At 45.5% G+C, this 18,143-nt stretch overlaps 3 protein-coding genes across 5 annotated transcripts; all 3 read left to right on the top strand.

The window, feature by feature from the left end:
- The first annotated feature begins 858 nt into the window (after positions 1–858).
- Positions 859–3,602, top strand: LOC131336583 (patatin-like protein 2). Of its 3 annotated transcripts, none has more exons than XM_058372474.1 (6): positions 863–1,194; positions 1,308–1,489; positions 1,858–2,050; positions 2,170–2,331; positions 2,426–2,728; positions 3,007–3,602. In XM_058372474.1, the coding sequence occupies exons 1-6, from the start codon at positions 1,015–1,017 to the stop codon at positions 3,061–3,063; spliced, it is 1,077 nt and encodes a 358-aa protein (XP_058228457.1). In that variant the 5' UTR covers positions 863–1,014; the 3' UTR covers positions 3,064–3,602. The 3 variants fall into 3 exon arrangements, with proteins under 3 accessions (XP_058228458.1, XP_058228457.1, XP_058228456.1); XM_058372473.1 differs by having other exon boundaries at positions 865–1,194; positions 2,973–3,602; XM_058372475.1 differs by lacking the exon at positions 2,426–2,728 and having other exon boundaries at positions 859–1,194; positions 2,973–3,602.
- A 3,093-nt stretch (positions 3,603–6,695) lies between these two features.
- LOC131298543 (uncharacterized) lies at positions 6,696–8,327 on the top strand. Its single transcript, XM_058324027.1, has one exon. It carries the CDS (start codon positions 6,696–6,698, stop codon positions 8,325–8,327), a length of 1,632 nt encoding a protein of 543 aa, XP_058180010.1.
- Positions 8,328–10,234: 1,907 nt separating this feature from the next.
- Positions 10,235–11,629, top strand: LOC131298545 (uncharacterized). Its single transcript, XM_058324028.1, has 2 exons — positions 10,235–11,075; positions 11,214–11,629. Exons 1-2 carry the CDS (start codon positions 10,235–10,237, stop codon positions 11,627–11,629), a joined length of 1,257 nt encoding a protein of 418 aa, XP_058180011.1.
- Positions 11,630–18,143: the final 6,514 nt, after the last annotated feature.

Genomic DNA, 18,143 nt, shown 5'->3' on the forward strand with positions numbered 1-18,143 from the left:
TAAACACATAATTTTTGGGTTTGAAATTACCTTTCTTTTTCCAAAATCTTCTTTTTCTTTAGTTGGAACACCAAATGGAAGGGCAAACTGGTAAAAAGGTTCGAATGCTTAGGGTATTTTGGTAAGTTAACGTAAAATGGAAAAATGCAAAACTGGGAAAAGTACCTCCGCACCTCATTTTCTGTTATGTTTTTTTTGTGCAAATCAGTGAATGCATTGTGCCAGAATGAGTTTGGCTCCCAAACAGGTAAAATGGAAAAATGACAATTAGAAAATGCAAAAGTACAGTTGGTGAGTCTCTGTCTCCTTTTTGTGAAAGTTTTTGGGTTCGAATCTCACAAGGACAGACCCTTTGGGGGCCAGAGCTATGGATAGCCTCTAAGTGCCCTGTGCTAACACTAGCAACCCTATTAACTCTGCTGTATATCACTTGACAAAAAAAAAAACAAAAAAAACCGAAGTCCAGAGGGATTGGGGAGCGAGGGTTTTTAGAGAAAGAGAGCAGCAAGCAAAATATCCACGTCCCCTTCATGACTAAAACGCAGGAAATAGCAGACAAAGTTCCCAAGTCAATTCTAAGTTCCCAAGTCAATTCTATAAATAAAACCTTGACCAAATAGATCAACAAGAGAAAAATTTATTTACCGTGAATATACTATATTGCGCTTAATTTCGCACATTCAAAAGTGTTTTGGACGGTTCGAATTTTAAAAAAATTATTTACCGGAAGAGTTGAACTCTTCTCTGGAAGAGTTTTTTTTTTAAATCCGGACTATTAATTGTCGAAACGGACGGCTGAAACTGCGCGTAGCAGCTCCTTTCACTCGATCAATAATGGTGTGCTCACACTTTCCCGAAACACATACAGAACTATATATACATAATTTTGTACATATACGGAAATCATGATTTCCCTTTGGTAACTGGCCAATACCGATCAACAGGCTACAGATCTCATCTTCTCCATTTTAATTATCTTGCTACAGATACTTGATCAGTCCATCATCTTGAAAAATGCAACAGACAAATTTCTTCGTCGCAATAACTTTTCTAGCAGTAGCCCTTCAGTTCTTCTTACAACCTCAACTGGCTTCAGGGCAAGGAAAAATGGCGACAGTGTTAAGTATAGATGGAGGGGGTGTTAGAGGAATTATTCCAGGCACCATTCTTGGCTTTCTTGAATCAAAGCTTCAGGTACTATTAGTTCATCAAACATTTGTAGATCAGTTTGATTTCTGTTTTATGGACTTTGTCGAAATTGTTTCTATTTCCGGTTTTTGTAAATACTCCAGTATTACTTTTTCTAGGAATTGGATGGAGCCAATGCAAGACTTGCAGACTATTTCGACGTAATTGCTGGAACTAGCACCGGTGGTCTAGTGACCACCATGATTACTGCTCCGAACAAGGACAACCGTCCGATGTACGCCGCCAAGGATATCAACAAGTTCTACTTGGAGAACTGTCCCAAGATCTTCCCACAGAGCAGGTGAATAACAACTTCGTATTTAAAGATATTTATTTATGAATTGTTCCTCCTGAAAAGTTTCTTTGTCCCCTGCAAAGTTTCATTTTCCTTGTGCCGTCCAGCTTGGTCAAGTTTTGAGCATATTGTCCGATCAATTTAGTTTTAAAGCAACCTACTTATTTTGGAAGACCTAAAATATGAATGGTTTTCGTCACTATTGTGTGTTGGGGGTGAGCCCACAATGTCTATGATCGAACTTCATGACCCACTGACCGGATCCCTGGTCTATGGATGACCTGTTTGATTAGTAGTAAGTGATATCCTTTTCTAAATCAACACAAGTTACCATGTGTTTTGGTGAATGAATCAGTAACTGGTTTCTTGATTAGACGAAACGATTTCATCACCAAGGTTAAAAGCTTGTTTGGTAAGGTAACCGGGCCCAAATATGACGGGATGTACCTGAAGTCATTGACAGAGGAGCTACTAGGCAGCATCACCATAAATCAAACCCTAACTGACGTGATCATACCAGCTTTCGACATCAAACGGCTTCAACCAGTAATCTTCTCCACCAATGATGTATGATCCTAGTAACCAAAAAAAAAAAAATTCAAGTTTTGTACATTATCTTTGGAATTTCGTGAAAGCTACAATTATGAAATTAGTATAGCCTAAAATAATTTGAGATGTCTTGACAGGGAAAGGAAAATGTTTCAAAGAATGCTCTACTATCAGATATTTGCCTCGGCACTTCTGCAGCTCCCACGTTTCTTCCGGCACATTACTTTGAGACTAAGGATGGAGATGGAAAGACTCGAAGTTTCGATCTTATCGATGGCGGGGTAGCAGCAAATAATCCTGTGAGTTAAGGAGTACATGATTTTATAGTGTTACAAAATCACCAATTTGCTTTCTAGAACATAACTAACAAGATGGTGCTGACAAAATTCACAGACTTTAATGGCCTTAACTCACATTTCCAAACAAATCCTGATGGGAAAATTTAAGTTCGTTGACATGAAACCCATGGAGAGCAGCAGGATGTTAGTGCTATCATTGGGTACTGGTACGCCCAAGCTAGAAGAAAAGTATAGTGCAGATGAAGCCTCCAAATGGGGTCTGCTCAGTTGGGTTTATGAAAATGGCGCGACGCCAATTGTTGATGTATACAGCGATGCAAGCTCAGATATGGTCGATATTCACGTTTCCACTCTCTTCCAATCGCTCTATAGCGAAAAGAACTACCTTCGAATTCAGGTAAAATGATTGTGGATATCCTATTTCCACCGGAATTCAGTTTCAACGCACTTTTAGCAACACAATGTGGCGAGAATCTCGAAATATACAAATTCTGAATTTCTGAGGCACAATCGTGCTGATGGAAGTGCATTGGAACAAAATAGACAATGAGTACAGCTTCGGTAGATCATATAATGTCAATGTTTGATGCACAAATTTTAAAACACTAGATGCTAATAATGTCTTTATGTTTGATGGACAGGACGACACATTAACCGGGGATGCATCTTCAGCAGATATTGCTACGACGGAGAATCTACAGAAGCTTGTGCAAATCGGAAACGAGCTATTAAAGAAGCCGGTCTCCAGGGTGAATTTGGAGACAGGCAGGTTTGATGAGGTTCAAGGAGAAGGTACGAATGAAGCGGCTCTAATCCGCTTCGCAGAGCTGCTTTCTGAAGAAAATAAGCTCCGGCCAGCTGAATTGAGGCCCAATCCCGCTCAGGTCGTTCCAACAACCAGCGGGGAGCACCTCAGACGATCGCGCGCAATAACTGGCATCTTTCTAGCCTGCATATTCATGGAACTCATTCTCATTTAGAAAGCTTCTCTCTATCTTTCAGCAACTGAACGAGAAGGGGTTTAGGAAAGGACTTTTGAATTGGATGCGGTCGCCCAGCGAGAAAGGCCCTGACCCTGCCAACCAAGTGAAAATCAAATAGAAATAATTAAAAACCCCATTTCAGGATTGCCATAAAAACGTTTCTTGTACGAGGATTTTAATCTATCTGCGTGGTTCCCATTATTTGTCAATAAGAGAGGGCAATAAAGGCACCCACAATGCCTCTTTTTTTTTATTTATATATATATGTAATGTGTTTGATGACCTAAACCACCTTATCCGGACATTTTTCTTAGGGTTCCAGAAATTTATTCGCGTGCTATACACCAATCGCCAGTTGATTCATCGGCCGTTATGGGCAAAACACCAGCACAAAAATTATAGACCAGCGTTTAAATTGAACACCATGTACAATTAATGTTCCAAGAGCACCCATAACTTCTCCAATCGAAAGACACCTGAACCAGTCTAACGACGGATGAGACATGCATTTCTGTATGATGCGGTATGAACATAATAAATCATAATAGGATGTTCGAAACAATTTTGACAGGACCTCAATGTTAACTGAACACTGATATATAGGAACTTCCACCGAACAAATAGAGATTTCGCAATGCGAACATGCAGGAACCGAAGTCGTGGACAACTTCGAAAGGAGTTATCTGCTGTTAGATTTTCTAATCTGATTTGAGTTTCCACCGAACAAATAGAGATTCCGCAAAATTTTCAGCAACCTCAGTTTCGATCAGGTTTCACAGCTTAACAGTTTGTGGGCTAATAATGCCCCAAATCTATGGATCTAGCCGCCATCACTTCTTAATTACTACTTCAATTGAATTCCAAAAGGCATATATTTATATGGGGTGGGGGGACCGACTTCCAGTACTCAGTAGTATTTTTTTTTTTTTTCATAATTTCAATTTGCTTGTACGTTGTGTTCTGCCAATAAATTTTAGCAATCCACAAACATTAGGTTGTTTGGTAAAAATTTTGGAGGAGATTTTCGGGTAATAAATAAAAAGAGATAGATAAAAAGATATTAGTAATAAACGGGGAGAAAACTTATTGAAAACCTTGCTCAGAGAAAGTGAGTGGTTCTTAGGACCACAAGTGAACAAAGCCAGCCAATAGCTTGAGTTAGCTTTAAGTTACCAAATTAACCTATATGCAATTGCGTCATGAACTCATAGGGCAATGCTAGGTACCTCGAGAAATATATCTCAAAATCACCCCAAACAGGTATTTTTTACCGCTAATAAAAATCTATTAATGGTCATAAACACCTCTAAAAGTCTATTCGAGCTAATTTTGGGGGTATATTTTTTTGGTACCTGTAGGGGGCCGAAATATCCGAAGAATCACAGGGTTCACAAGGTCCAGAAGGGGGAATGAAGGATCGCACACTATTTGACCCGTCATCTAAGCTGTCTCAGTTCACCTGTAAATAAGTTTGGGCTTCGGCCCGATATGCCAATATTTATCCGAAGGGTAGACGGAACCACGAGTACTTCACCGAACGTCATAAGCTGTATCCGAACATACGTACACTTGAGTTCGCTCGGGGGTTTCACCAAACGCACGGTTAAGAACACCCATTTGTTTGGATAAGTTTCTCTTCGGTAAGGACACCAAACGCTCGGATAATTTCGTATGGCAGAAGTGGGTCCCACCGAGTACAGGCGATTATGGAACCTTCCATAAATATCTACTGATAAGTAGGCTGTCTTTTCTGATATTCGAAGTGACATCTCTGAACGATGTGACCTTTTTGACACCGACCCATGTGGCTCTGTAAGATTTGGGAAGTGGTGTTCATTAAATGGCCCTGCTACAAGGCGCCAACCGAGCAGAACGTAACACGTGGAAAGTATGACCTACTTGTTCAGCACTCCACCCCCTTTGCCTATAAATAGAAAGGCAACACCACTAAGGAGGGGATTCTGAACTCTTGAACAATAGCATTCTTCTCTCTACCAGCATATTTTCTGACTAAACTTCTTCTTCTCTTCTCCACCTACTGACTAGTTCGTCGGAGCTTCTTCCCTGAGGAACAACCCCCTCCGGTTCTGCAGGTACATCAAGACCGGCGTTATCTCACACGCAAATAGCTACACGAGAAGGATCACGAAGAAATCACGCCCCCACAATTGGCGACTCCGCTGGGGAAGACACAACTTTTAGGGTGTTCTTTGTGTTCTTCATGTTCTTAACTAGTTGAAAGCCTGATTCGATCTTCATCTCAAATTCTGTTTGATCTTCACGTTTAAACGAAACAAATGGCTCAACACTTCTCACCACCGAGTCCAGAGAACTTTACCCTTGGGTTGGAGGGCTACGGGTCTATCAACCTCGAGCCCTGTCAAACGGCTAGGACGGTTCCCCTCATGGCCCGCCAACTTTCTTTTCCACCCACTGAGTTGGATATAGCCTTGGCCGAACAGAAGCGTCAGGCAGCGGTTATTGCCATGCTACAACAACGGCTGGAGGAGCGGGACGGCGGGATGACCACAACTCCTATGCTCGGACATCCAGCCGAGCCCAGTCGACCGAACAAACACCGCAAACGAAGCAGACCGTCTCGTCCAGCCCAAACGGCCGAACCCGCAGTTTCCGAGCGACGAACTGTATTTGAGCGTCTTGACCAAGGAGTTCCAAGACCTCGGCTGACAAGCGTTATTCGTACCAAGAACTCACGATCCTCGGCTACAGGCTCCATTGCCGGCACCAATAAAGGGGGCGCGTCAGCCCGAGCACAATTCCGTTTCGAACGACAAATGACTCCAAGAAGTGGGAAGAGGCCTGTGGATTTAAACGATCCACCTCGGCGCACACGTACCAGCAGCAACCGGGAATATTCGGCGCGATCATGACATGAATCCGAACGCCACGACGTGAAGCGTTCGGTTAACTCTGGCAGTCGCCACATAACAGACAGCAAAGGAAACCGTTCGGAACGCAATAATATGATTGTCTTGTACGATCAATTCACGGGTCTGCCGACCGTGTACCAACCCATCGACCCAGGTTTTCAGCCTCGGCATGCACACTTGGCTGGTTCAAGAGGAGAGGCGCGTGTGCCTTCGGTTCTAGTTACTCGGATATGGAAGGAAAACGAAGAGCATCACCAGCACCATCGACGAGAACGAAAAAAGACTCCAGAACCGCGCGTTGACGCTCCCCTCCCTATTGTCCCGCAAACCCCAGTTCAAGAAGATAATTCGAAGCTCGGGAAGGCAAAGGCTTCCCCCTTCGTGGACGCTATTCAACAGGAGCGGTCGCCGGACAGGTTTGTCATGCCAGAGAAAGCGTTATGAGGCAAAAGAAGACGCAGTCGCGTTCGTTTGTCGCTTTAGACAAACTATGAGCCTCCATAACTTTTCTGACGCCCTTATGTGCAAGATCTTCCCACTCACTCTCAGCGAGCCAATTATGTTGTGGTGCAACCAGTTGAAGCCCAAATCAATTTCTTGCTTCAACGAGCTGGAGTTGGAGTTCAGTAAACGCTTCGTCACCAGCAACATTCAACCGAAGATGTTGTCTACGCTGGTGAACATGCGGAGAGCGGCTGGAGAAACTCTTCGGCTGTATACCGAGCGCTACTGGAAAGTCTATAATCTTATTCCCAACTGTGATCAAGGAGTTGCGGCCGAATCTTTTATGAACGGGCTGGATCCAGCCTCGGCAATGTTCCGTGATCTCTCACGAAATCCACCAAAAACAATGGGAGAGCTCATGGCCATAATCGAGAAGGATTGCGTCCACGAAGAAGCCATGGCCGAGCGAAATCCTCCAAAAGTTCCCGAACCTGCCAAGACAACAGGGGCAAAGAGACAAGTATCAAACGTTCGCCAGGGGCAAGGAGGCCAAGGCGGTTCAGGCCAAGCAACCAACAAGCCGAACAACAAGGGCCGACCTCCGCAGCACCCACAGCCGCAGTCGTGGCCACAAACGAAGAGGGAGCCGCGGCCAGACGAGTATGTTGCCGAGCATACTGTATTCACCGAACCTATCTATAAACTCCTCAACATCATTGGCAAATTGCCATTCTTTGTTTGGCCAACGGTACTCTTGGGCACCGTCGGTAGCGGACCAGGGATGTGCACGTACCACAAGGAGCGCGGCCACTACACCACACAATGCCCGCCTTTCAAACGGTATCTAGAAGAGCTTGCAGCGGTTGGGCACCTGAATCAGTGGATCGACGTTCGGCGAAATCCACTTCCATCACCTCCCCCTCTTATCGGCAATCTTGTAAGCGTTATACAAGGATTGGTTTCAGAAGGAAGGGCGGCCGAGCTTCGTTCAGAAATTGACAGAGTCGTTTCCTCTTTATCCGTTTGCAACATTGACGCTTCGGGCAAGCGAAAGTGGGAAGATCCAAGCCTCGACAGTACTATGACCTTTTCATCCGACGACTTGAAAGGTGTTCAAGTCCATCATACGGACGCCCTCGTCATTACTGTTGCTATTGAAAAATCAACCGTACAACGGGTATTGATTGACCAAGGAAGCTTGGCGGACGTGATGTTTTACTCAACATTCCTGAGCCTCGGATTATCTCCCGCTCAGCTTCGGACAGCATCCACTCCCCTTGTTAGCTTCACTGGAGCCCCGGTTTGGCCACTCGGCTTGGTCACTCTTCCTGTGCGGGCGGGGTCACGGGTTCTCGAAATTGAATTTGTGGTGATCGCTTCTCCCAGTCCATACAACGTCATACTCGGCCGAACCTGGTTGCATGAAGTGAAGGCAGTCGCTTCTACCTATCACCAGGTGGTCAAATTTATTGGATGGAATGGACGCCAAGAAAGCCTTCGAGGGGATCAAATCCAATCGAAGAAATGCTACATCAGCACTGTCACAAACAAACAGAGCTGTATGGAAGTACAATGCGTGGAAGTCACTCCCGTTCCTATAATCGAAAATGTTGGAGTGCCGGCCGAACGACGATCTACCGAGGAGTTAATACGCTTCTCGATCCCTGGGGGCGAATGACGATATTTTTTAATTGGGAGTTCTTTGAGCGTGGCCGAACGCTAGGAAATGTATGACTTCCTCATGCGGAACATCGAAGTTTTTGCTTGGACTCCACAAGACATGCCGGGTGTGGATCCCTCGTTCGCCATGCACTCACTGAATGTCGATCCAAGTAGGCGGCCGGTGGTGTAAAAAGTCCGACGCTCGTCCGCCACACATATCGAAGCTGTAATGACAGAAGTGGATCAACTGTTGGAGGCAGGCGTCATTCGGGAAGTCCTATACCCCACCTGGCTTGCCAATCCAGTGGTTGTGCCGAAGAAAAACGGGAAGCTAAGGGTTTGTGTTGACTACACAAACCTTAACGACGCTTGTCCTATGGATAGATTTCCCCTTCCTCGGATTGAGCAAATGGTGGACGCAACAGCAGGGTGCGAACGCTTGAGCTTTATGGATGCCTATCGAGGCTATCACCAAATAGCGTTAGATCCGGAAGATCAGGAGAAGACGGCCTTTATTTCTCCTCGGGGCACTTACTGCTACAAGGTCGTGCCGTTCGGCCTGAAGAATGCCGAAGCAACCTTCCAACGCTCAATCACAAAAATGTTTCCCGGAATGCTCAGCAAAACAGTAGAAGCTTATATCGATGACCTGGTTTGCAGAAGTACGTTTGCTCGGGACCACCTTCGGGACTTGGGAGAGGTCTTTGCTGTTCTGAAGCGGCGGAAGTTGCGCCTCAACGCTGAGAAGTGTGCGTTTGGTGTCAATTCGGGAAAGTTCCTCGGTCATATAGTGAGCCGTCGAGGAATCAAAGCAGATCCCACACAGATCCAGGCCGTGCAAAATCTCCGAGCTCCCACTACAATCAAAGAAGTACAACGACTTACAGGAATGGTGGCTACCTTGATCCGCTTCATCCGACGTTCGGGAGACCTCTGCCGTCCGTTTTTTCGAGCTATCGCTACTAGCCGACGCAGATTCGTATGGACCGAAGAGTGTGAGCAGGCTTTGCAATCTTTAAAGCAATACCTGTCCCACGCTCCTTTGCTCGTCAAACCCCTACCAGATGAAGATCTGTATCTTTACCTCGCTGTTTCTGATCATGCAACGAGCGCAATTCTTGTTCGGAAAGAGGGCATGGAGCATCAACCAATCTTCTATTCCAGCAAAATGATGACGGACTCTCAGACGAGGTATCTGCCTATGGAAAAGTTGGCATTGGCTCTCGTTTCAGCTAAAATGAGTCTCTTGCCTTACTTTCAATCCCATAGGATTGTGGTCCTCACTGAGTTTCCTCTCAAAGTTGTCCTTCGGAAGACGGACACGTCGAGCCGGATCCTAAGATTCTCTCAAGACTTGGCTAACTTCGACATCCAGTTTGAGCCTCAGACAGCTATCAAAGGGCAGGCCTTGGCCGATTTCTTTGCCGAACTCACTCCTGGCTTGCAAGACGAGGCCAATGCCTTGGCCACCGCCGCTGAAGAAGCTCGAATTCAGGAAGAAGAGGTTTTGAAAAGACCATCCAGCCGTCCTGCGGAGCCACTCCGTGCTCGGTACTCCCTTGGACGAAAGAAACCCAAGCGACAATGGAAGCTCTTCTCCGGCGACGCTTGGCGACTGACCGTTGATGGAGCTTCTAATATTCACGGGGCTGGTGCGGGCATCGTCCTTGTGTCACCGAGCGGGACTGTACATGAAAGCGTGGTCTCGATTGGGTACACGGCGACAAACAACGAGGCGGAATATGAAGCTCTAATTGCAGGCCTCCAACTTGCTCTTCGGCTGGATGCAGATTCGGTTCATGTCTTCTGTGACTCTCAACTCATTGTGGGTCATTTAAACGATGATTATCAAGCCAAAGATCAACGTATGAATGCATACGTAAGCCACGTATTGGCCTGTTCGGAAGATTTGGCCGAGTAGAAATGGAATGGATCGCTCAGGAACATAATGCACATGCTGATGCCCTAGTAGGTCTTGCTTCGGTTTACAAGACCTCGGGCAGTCGCACTATCACCTTTGACGAGGTCCCCAAATCGAGCTTCGAAGAGCCGTGTGAACAGGTCATGGCAATCTCCCTCGGCCCGAGTCAACTGGATCCAGTGATTGATTACTTGAAGAACCAGGTGTTGCCACCGAACAAGCGCGAAGCGTACAAACTCCATTGCCGAGCGGCCAATTTTTTCCTGGGTCCGAACGACAATCTCTACCGACGAACTTTCACTGGCCCCGATCTGCGTGTCGTCCACGACGACCTTGTGCCAGCCGTTCTGGAGGAACTCCATTCGGGAAGCTGTGGGGCGCATTCAGGAGGACGTTCCCTTGCACAGCGTGCTCTGACGCAAGGCTATTGGTGGCCGAAGATGGTCAAGCATTCCGAAGAATACGTGAAGCTCTGTGTTCGGTGCCAAAAGCAAGCGTCTCTCATCCACCAGCCTGCCTTCCCCCTTAAAATGATCACTAGTCCGTGGCCGTTCGCGGTTTGGGCTTTTGACATAGTAGGCAAGATGCCGAAGCCACCTGGTGGATTTGAGTATATGCTCACTGCCACGGATTTGTTCACCAAGTGGGTTGAAGCTTCCCCCATGATCAAGACCACCGCTGGCGGCGTGGAACGCTTTATTTGGAAGCACATCATCTCGAGGTTCGGCGTACCATACGCCATCCTTTCTGACAATGGTTCTCAGTTTGTTGCGTCCGCCTTCAAAGCTTTTTATGCAAAGCGCCACATCACCATCCATAATTCCTCGGTGGCCTATCCTCAAGGTAATGGACAAGCCGAAGCATAGAACAAGACCATCACTCGGGGGCTGAAGCGCCGTCTGGATAGGAAGCTCGGTAAGTGGGTGGAAGAGCTTCCACACGTCTTATGGGCCTACCGTACAACACCTCGGCGGTCCACAGGTAGTACCCCATTTGCTATGGCTTACGGCATGGAAGCCATCCTCCCTTTGTCTACTATGCTCCCTACGGTCCGAATGGAGAATTTTAACCCTGTGGACAACAATGCACTTGTGGGAACCGAATTAGACCTCGCCGAAGAACTACGTGACAATGCTAACCTTCGGCAGGCCGCGTATCAGCAAAAAGTTGCAAGGGGCTACAACCGCACTGTTCGTGCTCGTCCATTTAACGTCGGGGACTTAGTTCTTCGGATGGTTACCGAAGCGTCCAAGCTAACCAAGCTGAAGGATCCCTATGAAGGACCTTACCGAGTGGTGGAGAAGATCGGGCATGGTGTCTACAAGCTTGCTGAAATGGATGGGACGCCAATTGTCAATCCGTGGAATGCTCAAAAACTTAGGAAATTCCATGGATAGTATTGGCATCCTTCCCCCCCTTTTTTTTAACTTGTCTTCTCTTGTATTTACATTTTTGTTCGGCACATACGCTTGTAAACATCATGTATCTAATGCAAGTTTGTTTTAATTGTTCAGTCGCTGTTCTATTTTTCATGTAACTGGGTATTTCATCTAGCCCTTCCTTTGTTCGGGTGAAAATCTCGAAGCCCATGAGAATTTGTTTGTTCGGGTGAAAATCTCGAAGCCCATGATAATTTGTTTGTTCGGGTGAAAATCTCGAAGCCCATGACGATTTGTTTGCTCGGGCCAAAATCTCGAAGCCCATAACAATTTGTTTGTTCGGGTGAACTTCTCGTAGCCCTTGGTATTTTCGTTCGGGCTCAATTCTCGTGGCCCTCGATGTCTTTGTTCGGGAAACGCTCGCATAAGCCTTCAACTCATCACTCGTTTGTACGACCTATGTTTAGCTCTGTTTACCCATTCTACTGTCTTATTCTATTCCCACGGTAATACAATAAGGCAGGGGGCTACTATATGGGTAAACCAAGTTCGTTTCTTAGTAACTCCAATGACGTATGCGTTTTTTCCGACTGAAAAGACTTGGAAAATTTTTGGTTTCTGGTTTATGATGTGTGTACCGAGCATAAAGACTTCGCAAATTTTTATACTTGGAAACACAAGGAATCCATTCCGAACAAGAAGACAAATTTGCAAGTTCGTTAGAATAAAGAACCAAGACGATTATCATTCACTAAGAAATTCTCCAACATGTTTCAGTTACATCGAAATGGTTTGGCAAGGTTCCCTTTTGTTCGGAGCCAACCATATCAAAACCAAAAAAAACAAAAAGAGAGAAGAGAGAGCCAATTTAATTTGTTGGAGCGTCAGTAGGGGCTGGTAGGGTTGGAGTGTTGGCAGGGGCTGGTAGGGTGGTCGAGTCGGCAGCGTCAGCTGTTGTCTCTTCTGCTGCAGCTTCGGCAGGGGCGAGGGGTGGTATTTCCACCAGACTCCTCCTATCATCGTCAGGCTCAATGCCTGCATCGTCAAGACCCCTGTTATATCCTAGCATGAAGCTCTCTTTGTGTTGGCCTTCATTGATCTCATCCTGCACTTCAATGATTTGATCAGCCACATCTTCCTCAGCTTGGGCGTACCCCTTCTCGTACTGCCCCTGCATCTCCCTCTCCATCTCTTTCTTCATTTCTTCTCGCCCGAAGGCTTTACCCTCAGCTAGGCCTTCCTCCTTCCCCTCGGCTCTTGTACGCTCGACTGCGTTCTCGAGTCCCTTAATCAGGTCATTCAGGTTGGTAACCTGAACTTCCAGGCCTTGTCTCGCGAGCTCGGACTGCTCCAGGGTTTTCTTGTAATCCTCGGCCACGCCCTTGTTGTACTCGACCGACTGCTTCAGCAGTTTCGACTTCTTGTCGTGTTCGGTGAGATGAAGTTGGGCACTCATTATGGACTGGGTGGCCTGCAAACACAACAAAATGAAAGTTATTCCGACGAAATAGGGCAGATGTACAGAAAATCATTGCAAGTACGAAAAAATTTACTTACCCTTCCGACATGATAGTAGTATTCACTCAGGGCTGCTTTTAGAGAGGGGGGGACTCTGTACATCCCTCGGTAAAGCCAGCCCCGAGTGGAGAATGAAAGCCAGGGAGGGGTCCTCCCTCAGGCTGTCCGATTTGAGAACCTGTTTCTTGCCTGGGGTGATGAAGATCGGCACCCATGAGGTGTCAAGGTCTGAAGCAGGCTCCCTCCCTTCTCCCTCTGCCAATGCTTCCTTCGGCTGCTCCATTTCCTGGCCCTTTCCCTTCGAGGCCGCTCTTATCTTCTTGCTTGCGAGTGGTTCCTTCGGGGAAGAGGGGGCGCTCAGTGGACGTTTTTTAGAAGGTGGAGGAGGTGGAGTTTTCTTGCTTAGGGCCGAGCCCGAAGCACCCGGGGCTCTAGCCTTCCGAAGCTGGGCCTTCTCCTTTTCTTTTTCCTCAAGCCTTTTCTGGAGAACTTCCTTGATATTCCTTGGAGGCATCTCTCCTCGCTCTTTGAACGGCTCTTGTTTGGTGGGAAGGCGGATTGTCCCTCGGAGAGGTTTATCCGAGCTTGGTCTAAGTTCCTCAGGAATCTCTTTGGGAGCCTGCTCAAGCTCGTCGGTTACCTTTCTTCGGATCCGACCCCCGTAGGTAGCTTTGTACTTGAGGATTGTAGGGGCGTCCCTTTCCTCCGCTGGGATGGTGAGAAGGGAGTCAACAAGCCCGCAACCTCTCGCCGCCCTTAACAGTACCTTGTTGAGCTTGGTGGTATCTGCCGAAGAAAAACACAATCGTTAATTAAATTTATGACAAGTATAATAAGAGCAATAGAAGGAATGGCATTGAAATAACAGTAACTATTCTTACTCGGCGTTCCCCTTCGTGTGGCGATCTCGAATTGGCCGTACTCTGGTTCGGGGAATTGGAAATTTCCCCGAACCTCGACGTAGTCGGAGGCCCATTTTTCCGAGTCATACATGCCCTCGGGGATGATCTTTTGCATCTTCCTCTGGGAGCAGAGATAGTATCGAGAATACCGAACGTTTCTCGACACCATGTAATTTTCAAAAAAATGGTAGGCTTCGAGTCGGAACATCTTTACCTCAGCAAGGATGATTACCGAGTGAATAATGCGGTAGGAATTGACGCTCAGCTGGCACGGAGTGAGATTGAAACGGTGAAGGATCTCTCTCAAAACTCTGTGCATCGGGAACCGAAGGCCCCCTTCTGTGATTGCCATCAGGGGAACGGTGACGTGTTCGTCACTGTATCTTATTCGGTTACCTTGGACCGGCGTGATAATTACATCGTCGGGGACGTCGTATACAGCTCGAAAAACACTTAAGCTCTTCCTGTCTTGGAAGCACTCCAAGTAGGGGCAAGGGTCCCTCCCCGCTCGGTCGAGAATTACGTCGGGATCCATTGGAACTATTTTTCTCTTCGCCTTCGGAGGTTGCGACGAGGATTCTCCTACGACGCTTGCTTCCTCGTTCGTTCGGCTTGACCAAGCAATTGGAGTTTCTTGTTCCGACTCGGCTTCGTCAGCTCCCTCGGCCTCCTCCCCCTCTTCAACTTCGTCATGAGGAGGCTCCCTATCGGATGAGTCTTCGTCTATGTCTATTATGTTGGGGTCTAGCCCCACTGTTCGGATTGGAGCCACCATGGCGGGGTAGTCGATTCCTTCTACACCCTCGGGGATCTTGCCTCTTGACCCCGTTCGGTAGTTCCGGGCGAAATCTCTTATAGCTTCGGCTAACTCTGGATCAGATCTACCAAAATTCGAAGCTTCGGAATCCACCGACCGATAAGATTCAGCCGAAGAGGTTGACTTCGAAGACTCCATACCTAGAAACAAATCAGTGCACGGGATAAGATCGTTAGCGATTTGCATGGCCAGGAATCTAAGTGCCTATGTTCGGTGTTCTATGTTATTCGGGGAGATCCCAGGTCTGCTCGGTTACTTCCCGAACGATAACCCTTCGGAAGAAATTCCGAAGAAGGGATTCCTACCGCTCAGGGAAACGATGGGGAACCCTACGCGTTTCCAATGGGGAAACAGAGATTAAGAAGCTTAACATGGCTTGTTAAGCTTCTTAAGAATTGTCCCTTTGGGAAAAACTCACACTTGAAGATGCCCTCGTGTTCGGAAGAACACGATTTGAAGATGTTCATATGTTCGGAAGAACACATGAACACCTGGGGAACCAGGCGATTGTTTCAGTCGAAACAAAAAGGGAAAAACCAACTTAGTGGGGGCAAAAACATTCGAAAATAATCAAAATGCATCGAGAAATAGAAGAACTCGAGACATACCTGAAAAATCAAGAGAAATCTGTGATCAAAACCTTCAAATCTGCAGATTTCTGGCGATTTTTGGTCTGAAACGGTGCTTGAACAGAAAAACGATCGGGAATGAGAGAGAAAGTGATTTTCTCTCTCCTTCCCTTGCCCCTTTTATATTGAGTACAGAATTCGAAGCAGTCTCTAACCCTGGCCGTTGGATTTGGGCGGGAGACTGATGTGCCGCTCGATGAAGGACACGTGGCAGGTATGAAGCGTGCCGTACAACTACCCAATGAAATCGTGATACCTGGCATCGATTCAAATCGACAGTTACAGAAGCATTTAATGAAAGCTGCACACACATATCGAAGCGTTCCAAACATTTTTTGTCCGTTCAACTTCAACAGTTCGTCCAGTCATTTGTTCTTCGGATTTATGTCGACGTTCGGCCAGACTGTTATTCAACTCCTCCTTCATTTCCGAGCAAGCAAAGAAGAAGTTGAGGGGCTATTGTAGGGGGCCGAAATATCCGAAGGATCACAGGGGTTCACAAGGTCCAGAAGGGGAAATGAAGGATCGCACACTCTTTGACCCGTCATCTAAGCTGTCTCAGTTCACCTGGAAATAAGTTTGGGCTTCGGCCCGATATGCCAATATTTATCCGAAGGATAGACGGAACCACGAGTACTTCACCGAACGTCATAAGCTGTATCCGAACATACGTACACTTGAGTTCGCTCGGGGGTCTCACCAAACGCACGGTTAAGAACACCCATTTGTTCGGATAAGTTTATCTTCGGTAAGGACACCAAACGCTCGGATAATTTCGTATGGCAGAAGTGGGTCCCACCGAGTACAGGCGATTATGGAACCTTCCATAAATATCTACTGATAAGTAGGCTGTCTTTTCTGATATTCGAAGTGACATCTTTGAACGATGTGACCTTTCTGACACCGACCCATGTGGCTCTGTAAGATTTGGAAAGTGGTGTTCATTAAATGACCCTGCTACAAGGCGCCAACCGAGCAGAACGTAACACGTGGAAAGTATGACCTACTTGTTCAGCACTCCACCCCCTTTGCCTATAAATAGAAAGACAACACCACTAAGGAGGGGATTCTGAACTCTTGAACAACATCATTCTTCTCTCTACCAGCATATTTTCTGACTAAACTTCTTCTTCTCTTCTCCACCTACTGACTAGTTCGTCGGAGCTTCTTCCCGGAGGAATAACCCCCTCCGGTTCTGCAGGTACATCAAGACCGGCGTTATCTCACACGCAAACAGCTACACGAGAAGGATCACGAAGAAATCACGCCCCCACAGTACCCAACACTTTTGTAAATCCTCTCATTCTGATTTTTCCTTGTTTTTTTAAAGCGAATATCCAAGCCAACTTCCGTGCATACAAGATAACGACCGGAAAACTTCTAGCGGTCTCAAGAAGTACTTGAACCTGTAAGCTTGGGAGAGTAATACACGCACTGAAAAACCAAATACTAATAAAGTGCATCTATAAAAAGTTAGCGTGCAAAAATTCTTTTTCTTTTTCTTATCTTTTTTTTCCCTTATAAAGTTCAATGATAAGACATCATGCAATAAATCAAATGGGCCCCTCATGAATTAGGAGTAGAAATTAGTAACACGTTTTATTTCTTTTCAGGTAAGTTAATCATGGAATCAGGCCCATCCTACGTGGATTGATATGTCATTTTCATTTACGTTGCTGTCTATCTAAGGACATATACATCTCTACTCGAGGTTTTAAACAAAATTATTGATATGATTATTGCAACAATATTCAAAGTACACTTGATCAATATAATAACATTTGCTCCCCTCCTTTCCTGAATGATGATCAAGTGTGACTGTTGTTGGAACTTTGTAAGTTTTAACATACTCACCCGTCCTAAAACAATAGTTCTTTAAGAAAAGAAACGTGCAATTTTCGGATTGAAAAATAATTTTTTAATTTGATGCGAAGAAACTTACAAAATTTGAAGCACAAGTACTTTATTTTTTATTCAAAAGTTGCACGTTTCTTCGTAAGGGACGATGGAGTATTTTAGTATTAGGGAGACATGATTTTTACTGAGAAGTGGAACTTTTAATTTTTGAATGAACATTTTATTAGAGAAATGTCTCTTTTATCTAAAAAAAGATGTGACCGTTAGTTTGAACGGAAAGATTTTAAGGGACTTAGGCTGCATCCTTGTAAACTAATCTGTTCAGAACTTATTTCGGTATTTTTTTACTTTTTTCTTAGCTTTTTATCGTATTTTTTAATCATTCGTCTTGATGAGATGAATCAAAAAAGTATAAAAACATGGGCCGATATTTAGAAAAAGTTCGTATAAGACGGCAATTTAAATTAAAAAAGCTGTTTGATATACTTTTTCCTTCTTTGGTGGACTTTTTTTTTTTCTATTTTGGGTATAATTTTTTACTAGTCAGATTCCTCTTGTTAAGGCGAAAAATAAATCCAAAAAAAATATAATGCAAATTTAACAAGAATCCAAAATAAAAAAAAACAAAACACACAAACGGAGGAAAAAAAATTAAGTTTACAAGAACCCCACCCTTGTATGGCTCTTAGGAAATCTTTTTCGATCTTGCTATTGTCAACACACTGTACTGACGATAAGTACACTAGAAAATAAAAAAAATACGTATTTTTTATACCATTTAATACACATTCACACACTTATTATTATCA

Source organism: Rhododendron vialii, chromosome 8a (genome assembly GCF_030253575.1).
Source record: "Rhododendron vialii isolate Sample 1 chromosome 8a, ASM3025357v1".
NCBI classification, from domain to species: domain Eukaryota; kingdom Viridiplantae; phylum Streptophyta; class Magnoliopsida; order Ericales; family Ericaceae; genus Rhododendron; species Rhododendron vialii.

Excerpts from the sequence above, each read along its gene's own strand:
- LOC131336583 (XM_058372473.1), top strand. The coding sequence starts at position 1,015 with ATGCAACAGACAAATTTCTTCGTCGCAATAACTTTTCTAGCAGTAGCC. Across the intron at positions 2,051-2,169 it reads TAATCTTCTCCACCAATGAT|GGAAAGGAAAATGTTTCAAA; the intron begins GTATGATCCTAG and ends ATGTCTTGACAG. Across the intron at positions 2,729-2,972 it reads AGAACTACCTTCGAATTCAG|GACGACACATTAACCGGGGA; the intron begins GTAAAATGATTG and ends TTTGATGGACAG.
- LOC131298543 (XM_058324027.1), top strand. The coding sequence starts at position 6,696 with ATGAGCCTCCATAACTTTTCTGACGCCCTTATGTGCAAGATCTTCCCA.
- LOC131298545 (XM_058324028.1), top strand. The coding sequence starts at position 10,235 with ATGGAATGGATCGCTCAGGAACATAATGCACATGCTGATGCCCTAGTA. Across the intron at positions 11,076-11,213 it reads CTCGGTGGCCTATCCTCAAG|GTAGTACCCCATTTGCTATG; the intron begins GTAATGGACAAG and ends GGCGGTCCACAG.